Raw genomic sequence first — 9,783 nt, forward strand, 5'->3', positions numbered from 1 at the left:
TTGCGGCTTTCATGAAGCTCGGCCAGTGACATCACCACTCACACCTGCTCGCTCTCATTGTGCGATTTGTCCCGTTTATCCAGTTTCCCAGCTACTTTACAAAGGAAGTCCGTGATGCCAGAGCACAGCAACAGACAATGAACTGGGAGGCGCGTGCCAAGCGGTCCCAACATTGTTATCATGCTGGCGCTTCACGAAATGGAGGAGTTTGCACGGGGACGAATTAAATTAACAGCGTCACTCGCAGCCGACACCACAACCCCTGCTGTATTACTTGTACGTAAATGAGCAATCCATATGACTTGATATTCAAAGTTTCATCCCACAAATGCACAGGGAGTGTAAACGGAGGTATGAAAATGAATAGAGAAACCTATCCTACGGTATGTAGTGCTGTATTAAGCTTTCCAGTTATGAAACCAGAATTGCAAGCAGGAAAATTATTCTTGGCACGCTACATATCGCTACTCATCCCGGGCATTTCAAAAGGACAGTGCATGATAACCACTGCGCGTGTTTCTATACCTAGAGTATCAAGTTCACAAGCACGCCACGTTGATGCGATCGCATGGTTTATTTCATAGTATTCGTATCATGCAACAGCCGCGTTACACTTGGAATGCAGACAGCGCGTGGGTCCTGCCATTCTGCTCGTGGTGCGCTCGGAAGTTCGGATGGCAGCAGAATTTCAAGGCTGCGATCGTGATCGCGAACTCGAGGAAGTCGACTTCCCCATCTTTGTCATCACCTAGGTCCCTCAGGATGCGGCTCACCACGAACCCATCCACAGGATTCTGAATGGAATCACAACAGCTAGGGTTAGAATAGACTAGACCGCAGAACACGGGCAAAATCTACAGCAAGTGATACATGGTATAATAACGTGCGAAATGGAGGTCATTCAATCATGTTGATAAACTGAACAAGACAACCACCAAAATACGCACTGCAGTCTCAGAATGAAGGGTCCATTCGAACATACAAGACGACATGAACCTCCTACCCGTTAATTCACCCCCGATAAGGCCCACAGTCAAACGCCATCTCTTTTAGACCGAAACACCACTGCACAATTCTGCCCATCGCCTCATGAAGCCGATTGTAAAATCAGCTAAATGGCGTACTCATTAGTACAAGTTGTGAAGTCTCCAACACACCGGTGTGCTAAAGTAGCAACAAATCAGCACAGTTTATGCGACAACCCTACCAATTGGCCGTCGAGTTTAATGGACGTTTATATAGATACGTGATCCAAACCAGAAACCTTTATTATTACAGAAGAATGGAGAGAGTTGAAGCTCAAGGGATACAACCGGAGACTCAAAAAATGGGATGAACCGAGGGGCTGGTCCATACGAATAGCAAAACTACATCACCTGGATCAGACTCTTGCCCTTATCCCCCCTCAGGAAGTTCCTGACGGTTTCCTTCTTCAGACAATCTTTGACAGCATTATCCCGGGCGAGCTCGTTGAAGGTGGACAAGAGCTTCAGGGTGGCTGCATGGAGGTCGCTCATCTTCACAAGAGATGCACGGTCGAGTCAGTACCCAAGAGGAATCTGCGAGAACACGAAACAGTCTTAAAATCACGTGAAGGCAATGCAAACGGCACCTCACTACGCACCAGAATGTGACGAACCACAAAACGACCGAACATCTATAAAGTAGCGCCCCAGCTTTGTGCCAAACATAATTTCTGGTCTAAACCTCGGCCAGCGCTGCACACAGCTCTCATCGAACCCATGTAAAACCCGTGCGTTGTAGAGATCCCCACTACACAAGGAATCTTGCCCAACTCAGACAGCGATCGCAATACCTGAAAAAGACGTCCGCAGCTTCAACGACGACTGTTGCCCCCTCCCGCTGCAGGTTTTATGCATGGTGGCCAGTGACGTCACCACTCACACCTGCTCGCACTCATTGTGCGATTGCGTGATCATTTTTTTGATTGGTCCTGCTTATCTCGTTTTCCGGCTAATTTACAAGGGAAGTCCGTAATGCCAGAGCACAGCAACAACAACATCAACAGACAATGGACTGGGAGGCGCGTGCCAAGCGGCCCCGACATTGTCATCAAGCGGGCGCTTGATGGAGGGAGTGGAGGAGTTTGCACGGGGACGAATTAAATTAAATCTACATCGTCACGAGCATCCGACACCACAACCCCTGGTGTAATATTTGTACGCAAATGAGATACCCGCGTTTTCACTGCAAGATTTGACTGATATGTACACATGTACGTGGATCTGCCGTGGTGTCAAGGTTTGCTCACTGGATGAGTAATGCAGAGGTCTTTGGGTTCGATCTCTCCGAGCGGCAGTTGAACCAATGCCCACCCAGCATTGTACACAGGTAGACCACAGGTATTTAATCACTATGTTTTGACAGCAATAGATTTACCAACATTTTGCCACCTCCTGTATAGCAGAGCAGGTGACATGAACTGAGATTATTAAAACGGATAATTGATGACAATGTGGACTGGGTCAAACTGTGTTAAACGATAAGAACACGTTGCTATTAGAACTCCGAACGACCATAATTGAGGGCAGTGTGATCGTCATTGGTGGAGTTGGCACGCGTTTCCCATGAGCCACTGGGATGTCACAGGCGGCAAGACTCGTGTTGCTCCCGCGTGGCTGAGGAAAGAACAAACAGAGCTCGGATTGATATTTAGCTTGGCAAAGGGTTTTATATTACTAGTTCATTAAGCCTGCCTTCGCTATGAAAAGTTTTCAATAAATAACAGGTCCCTGCGGGGTGGGCTGGTAGGAACGAATAACCAAAGAATATAAACATAATGTATTATTACACTTGTTTAGCCATGAAAGCCTCACTGAGTCTAAAGGTTTTTGTAGGGTCCTGCCAAGTGTTTGCAGTAGGGGGCGATGTTGCTACACCTAATCGGACGATACGAAGGGAGAGTTTGAGGCCTAGTTCTAGGCTTTAGGCATAGCTGTAGGCTTTAGGCCGCTGTGAGTTAATTTTTAATTTAAATGTTTTAATTATTAATGTAAAAGCTTTAAATTTAAATGTTTCTATTTAAAAACATCAGGGAATGTAACATTGTTAAACATTAACTCCCTTTCACACACGCGGGGGTACGATACGAAGGGAGAGTTTGAGGCCTAGTTCTAGGCTTTAGGCCTAGCTGTGGGCTTTAGGCCGCTGTGAGTAAATTTTGAATTTAAATGTTTTAATTATTAATGTAAAAGCTTTAAATGTAAATGTTTCTATTTAAAAAAAACATCAGGGAATGTAACATTGTTAAACATTAACTCCCTTTCACACACGCGGTGGTACGATACGAAGGGAGAGTTTGAGGCCTAGTTTCTAGGCTTTAGGCCTAGCTGTAGGCTTTAGGCCGCTGTGAGTTAATTTTTAATTTAAATTTTTTAATTAAAAGCTATCTCAGGGAATTATAAGGGAATGTTACACTTGTTTAGCCAGGAAAGCGTCACTGAGTCTAAAGGTTTTTGTAGGGTCCTGCCAAGTGTTTGCAGTAGGGGGCGATGTTGCTACATGGACGGACGGACGGACGATATAATCTATTGTAGGCTGGTTCACTTCGTTCCTACCAGTATAATAATTACCTCAACTGAATATCATGGCGTGTCCCATAAACTGCGTTGCGACGTCATTTCGTGACTGTTGAAGGCGAACGATACGGCAATCTATTCCTCTCGACGAGCTCGACACGATGCGCTAATCTCCATTTCTATAAAAGGCGAAGTTGTGATTATGTGTGTCTGTTCAAAATGTTTATCGTACTTCCCGACATACAACAAACTTGAAATTTGCCATGTGGGTACTTTCCAGATTGTACACCATGCAAAAATTATAAAAAATACTTTTTTTGGGCGGTGGGGGGTGCAATAATGCATATATTTTGCACAGCAAGTTAGCTGTGACGTCACATCTGTCATGTGACCCACGCATGTGGAAGCGTAACGCATTATCGTGTAGCGGTTAGCGCGCTGCACTACGAACCTGGCGACCCGAGTTCCATTCTAAATCAGGCCACCACTGGTGACGATTATTTCAACCACTCCTAGGCCTCCCCTAGGTCGACTCAGCCTCAAACGAGTAACTGCTGTGGTGTGTGAACATCGCCACTGGGGAGACAAAGGCAGCCAGGCGTGGTGCTGTCACCCACCCCCTCGTGTTCTGTACCGGCCTTCATAGGTGCTCGCTAATAATACTTGCCCCCTACAGTTTCTTCTCTTTCTCTTATCTATAAAAGTCTCCGCATGCTCTTGCGAGGGATTTGCCTCTCCAATGGTGACCTTTACGGACGAAAGATTTTTGCCAGCCAGCACGCCCTGAGCTCCGCGGTGGGAATAGGCTATTCCCTTTTCACGCCGTCTCAGCCTTTAAGCCAATCGGGTAACAGGAACTATCGGGGTTAAAGTTCAAGGGCGGAGCCCGAGGGTGCTAATGGGGTACCATCTAGATTCTAGAGAGTTCGTGAGGGGGTGTGGCGAGAGGTGGGGTCTGGGTGACGCGGGAAGGGGTTATAAGGGAAAGCCGAAAGGGACTTAGGGTCAGTGAGTAAGGTCTGGAAACGGTGCCACGTCTCGGGTCTCCGCGAGCCATCGGCCACGTGGCGGTGCGGAGACGGGCTCCCAGCGCGCCGTCTGCCAGCGGTGCGTGGCAGCGAGAGAGAGTGGCGCGCGCACGCGGGACACCAGCTCACGCACGAGAACAAATAAAGAGTCGATTGTCGAGCTGATTTATTACAAAAGTATAAAAGTTGTGTTTCTCCTACGCATTCGCCCTCCCTGCGCTTGGACGACAACAGAATGATCCGTGCCAGGTGGGTCGCGGCGTTTATGGGCGCGGTGGGACGGAGTCGCCAAAAATAATTTTAATTGCGATTTTGATTTGTTTATTCTGGCTGCCATGAGGTTCAAATAATTTTGACAAATTTTCCTTCCTTGTAATTCGTTTTTTTAGAGCGTTACACGTGAAACTATCGCTCAATAATAAAAAAGAAATGTAAGGTGAAGTGTTGTCCTGCGGGATGAAAGGAATTCGGTTTGAATAAAGCAGACATCCGTTTTCTGCCCACATTCACACAATAAAGTGAAGGCCAGGCACCATGTTTTGGAGGTCATCTATAAACAATTCGCATGTGTCCATCACTTTATGGATTTTATACTTCTGTAATAAAAGACTCTTCCACAGTGTCGATCTCCGTTGTCCTTTATTTGTGTTCGTGTAAATCTCGCTTCCACGGCGTCCTCGCTCAGGCCCGCGTCTCCTCCGTCGAGCACTCCGCAGCCACACTGCTGCTCCGCCCTGCAGCCACCCTGCTGCTCCGCTCTGCAGCCACACTGCTGCTCCGCTCCTTCTCGCTCACGGACAGCCTTCCACAGCCCGCTAGCCCCCCTGCGCCCGGACACCGATGGCCGACGGTGCCGAGGTCTCCCAACACGTGGCGATCGCGCCACCCTCCCAGTACTGCCCAGCATGGCCTCCTCCCGTTTTCACTCCGTCTTAACTCCCCGATCCCTTCCGGTTCTCTCCCTAAATCCTCTCCCCCACGTGACCCTATCTCCTCCCTCTCCTCACGTGACCCAGACTCCGCCCCCCTCAATCCTTACTCGCATTACACTTCACATGTTTGAGGGAAACATGCTTAACACCAAACAGGACTTTTTTGGGGGTAAACCGAAACATCTAAGACGCAAAACTTACTTTTTTTACTTCAAATGTGCCAAAACCGTGAAGTGCAACAAATCCCCACGTTTCAGATACATTCAGGCCACATTCGTTAGCACACCTTGGTGTGTTGTCCCTATAGTGTTGCGGTTATTGTGCAGTTGTGGGAATGTGGCTTTGAGTACGGTAATGTGGGGGGGGGGGGGGGTTACAAATAGATAACCATCTTGGTAATACTTATATTACCAATATCAACACCACATCTATCACTTAACATATCGACAGGCTGGGAAAGAATGTGCAAAAAATCCAGATCACTTGCTAATCAAAAGTTTCATCCCACGCAAATACGCAGGGAGTGTAAACGGAGGTATGAAAATGAATAGTGCAGCCTATCCTACGTCGCGTAGTGCCGTCACGGCTGTATTAAATCCTTCCAATTATGAAACCACAGAACTGCAAGCAAGAAAAGGATTCCTGGCACGTTCCATATCGCTCCTCATCCTGGACATTTCAAAGGACAGTGCATGTGTAGTGGTGATACGCGCTGGGTGTGTACGTCATGTGCCAGCGCGTATGTACGTGTGTGTGTGGTGACGCGCGCTGACGGGGAGGAGCAGGCGTCAGTGCGCGGGTGGGGGTAGTGCTGCTGATTGGCTGTGTGCCGGTGACGCGCTGAGAGGGAGTGATCGGGTGGCAGCGCGGTGTGATTGGTCGGGGAGTGGAAACACGCGCTGGGCGGAACCGGATCGTAGGGATAGCGCGTGGGGATTGGGTAACTGGGGAGCGGTGCCGACGTTGAGGTCCGCATCCGCTCCGTCTCCCGGGAAGAAGAGGTATATAAGGTGATGCACAGAGGAGCAGGGGGCAGAAGTGGAACCATCTAAGAATGAAGACGAAGGTGCAGAGATAGAGCCCGGAGAGGAGAGTAATGGAGAGTAGAGGAGAGTAAGGTATAAGTGTGTAGCCAGCGAGAGAGAACGGTCTACACGAGCTGAGTAATGTATAGTGTGTAGCCAGCGAGAGAGAACGGTCTACACGAGCTGAGTAATGTATAGTGTGTAGCCAGCGAGAGAGAACGGTCTACACGAGCTGAGTAATGTATAGTGTGTAGCCAGCGAGAGAGAACGGTCTACACGAGCTGAGTAATGTATAGTGTGTAGCCAGCGAGAGAGAACGGTCTACACGAGCTGAGTAATGTATAGTGTGTAGCCAGCGAGAGAGAACGGTCTACACGAGCCGAGTATGCATACGGTGTAGCCAGCGAGAGAGGAAGGTCTACACGAGCCGAGTATGCATACGGTGTAGCCAGAGAGAGAGATGCAAAGTCTACACGAGGCGAGTGGAGAGTGTAGCAGAGGCGCAGAGTCTACACGAGGCGAGAGAGGAGTGTAGCCGAGGCGCGGAGTCTACACGAGGCACAGAGAGCCGGCAGCACAGAATCCAGAGTCAAGAGAAGCGCATTGTGAAGAAGAGAGGCCACGCGTTGTATTGTTACAAGTCAAGATTTAATAAAAGAAGTGTGTTCCCGTCAAGGAGTTTCCTGCCGTCATTTTCCAATACTTCACATGGATAACCACTGCATGTGTTTCTATGCCTAGTGTATCAAGTTCACAAGCACGCCAATGCGATCGCATGGTTTATTTCATAGTATTCGTATCATGCGCAACAGACGCGTTACACTTGGAATGCTCACAGCGCGTGGGTCCTGCCATTCAGCTCGGAAGTTCGGGTTGCAGCAGAATTTCAAGGCCGCGATCGTGATCACGAACTCGAGGAAGTCGAGGTTGACGCCTGCGCCATATCGCTCTCCTTAACGGACCCCAGTCCTCCAGTTGGTCGAGTCGCGGCAGTTCCCACCTCCGCAGCTGTCGACATAAACTGGTCTTCTTCGCTCGTCACGGCAGGTCTCCAAAACCACTCGAGGTTTGCAAGGCAACCCCTGGCCCGACAGCCAGGGTACCTGCCTCTCCACGGATATCTATAGTAAGAAGCGAAAGCACCTGCAACACCACGTCTGCAGCTTCGACGACTGTTGCCTCCTCCCCCCCCCTTTGCGGCTTTCATGAAGCTCGGCCAGTGACATCACCACTCACACCTGCTTGCTCTCACGGTGCGATTTGTCCCGTTTATCCAGTTTCCCAGCTAATTTACAAGGGAAGTCCGTGATGCCAGAGCACAGCAACAGACAATGAACTGGGAGGCGCGTGCCAAGCATTGTTATCAAGCGGGAGCTTGGAGGGGAGGAGTTTGCATGGGGACGAATTAAATTGACATCGTCACTCGCAGCCGACAACCCCTGCTGTAATAATTGTGCGTAAATGAGCAATCCAGATAACGTGCTAATCAAAAGTTTCATCCCACACAAATGCGCAGGGAGTGTTAACGGAGGTATGAAAATGAATAGTGAAGCCTATCCTACGGTATGTAGTGCCGTCACAGCTATATTAATCTTTCCAGCAGGGGCAGTTTCTTCATTAGGGCGATTGGGCGACGCACCACCAATGTCATTCAACCACAGAGTCACGCTAGCCGTCACTGTGCCTCTGGATATAGTCCAATCAGCGTCATGCTACGTTCTGTGGAGTACCGCCTCTTTTTGGGCGATTTCCCTCCGGCTGAGAATCGCTCCGAGTGGTCCCATAGACTTACATTCAAAGATGTTTTTTTTCGAACGGGGGCGCTGCAATGCATTCTCTATGGCTTCCCGGAGGGCTCGCCCTAACGTGCTTACGTCATCATACGTGCTTACGTCATCATACGTAAGCACGTTTCATCCAACAATATAATTTGTTGCCACCTAGTGGAATCTTTAATAAAAGAAATTTGAGTGGTTTGTTTTAATAGTGAGTATAGAAACAAACAAGATGTATTGTAAGAGTCACTTTATTTTTCATTAATATTAAAGAAGTGAAGTTGCCTTTACATGCTTAAGCTGTTAATTTATCCATTGCATAGGTGGATCTTATCCTTATCAATCATCCAGACATTTGCCCCCCCTGAGAGATTTTGCAGGAGCCGCCGCTGGTGCTGTGTGAACATCGCCACTGGGGGGACAAAGGTGGCCGGGCGTGGTGCTGTCACCCACCCCCTCGTGTGCCGTGCCGGCCTTCATAGGTGCTCGCTAACAGCACTTGCCCACGACAGTCTCTTCACTTTTTATATATAAAAGTCTGCATTTGCGGAAATATTGCGAGGGATTTGCCTCTCAACGGTGGACTTTATGTCCAAAATATTTTGCCAGCCAGCACACCCTAAGCCCCGCGGTGGGAATAGGCTATTCCCTTTCGATTTAAAGCTTTCGTGACTGCAGGGATTCATCTTCTTGGTTCTTTCGGTAAAGTCACGTAGAAGGGAAGTAATAAAAGAATAAAAATGAAACATAATAAAATAAAATAATTCTCACTAGAATTAAATAAAATAATTCTCACTAGAATTATTTTCTTTTATTATGTTTTACCAGCTATTAAAGCTAATCCTGGAAGGAAAAATCGAAGGGAAAAAACGACCAGGACGGCCAAAAACGACATGGCTCAGTAACATCAAAACATGGCTACAATTAACAACAGCACAAACTCTACACGCCGTGCTAGACCGGGACCAATATCATCGTGAAGTCGCACACGCCGTTAGGCAGCACTAAAGAAGAAGATTATGTTTTATTTTTATCATTTTATATCTTCCCTTCTACGTGACTTTACCGAAAGAACCAAGAAGAGGCTATTCCCTTTTCACGTCCCTCACCTTTAAATTACTTTAATTAGCGTTTTTGGGAGATATTTATTAAAATCCAGTGGCGGCTGGTGATATTTATTTTTGGGGGGGCGCATTTTTTTTTATTTTATTGAGGGGGGCAAATAAATATAAAGCAGTACCAAAAACCATTTTGACTACTTGAATATAAATTTTGATGATCTTTATTTACATTTCAGACCAAAAGAAGTACCAAAAAGCATGTTTCCTACTTGAACATAAATGTTTCTCTTTTATATACATTTCAGACCAAAGTACCAAAAAGCATGTTTCCTACTTGAACATAAATGTTTCTCTTTTATATACATTTCAGACCAAAGTACCAAAAAGCATGTTTCCTACTTGAACATAAAAACGTTAGTTTCA

At 47.5% G+C, this 9,783-nt stretch overlaps 1 protein-coding gene across 1 annotated transcript; it reads right to left on the minus strand.

The window, feature by feature from the left end:
* Positions 1-608: 608 nt before the first annotated feature.
* Positions 609-1,550, minus strand: LOC144941852 (protein S100-A1-like). The gene is made up of 2 exons (XM_078868346.1): positions 1,377-1,550; positions 609-794 (listed from the first exon to the last, which is right to left on the minus strand). The coding sequence occupies exons 1-2, from the start codon at positions 1,515-1,517 to the stop codon at positions 609-611; spliced, it is 327 nt and encodes a 108-aa protein (XP_078724472.1). The 5' UTR covers positions 1,518-1,550.
* Between the last annotated feature and the right edge of the window lie 8,233 nt (positions 1,551-9,783).

This window comes from Lampetra fluviatilis, chromosome 25 (assembly GCF_964198595.1).
Source record: "Lampetra fluviatilis chromosome 25, kcLamFluv1.1, whole genome shotgun sequence".
NCBI lineage: Eukaryota > Metazoa > Chordata > Hyperoartia > Petromyzontiformes > Petromyzontidae > Lampetra > Lampetra fluviatilis.

Excerpts from the sequence above, each read along its gene's own strand:
- LOC144941852 (XM_078868346.1), bottom strand. The coding sequence starts at position 1,517 with ATGAGCGACCTCCATGCAGCCACCCTGAAGCTCTTGTCCACCTTCAAC. Across the intron at positions 795-1,376 it reads AGGGCAAGAGTCTGATCCAG|AATCCTGTGGATGGGTTCGT; the intron begins GTGATGTAGTTT and ends GATTCCATTCAG.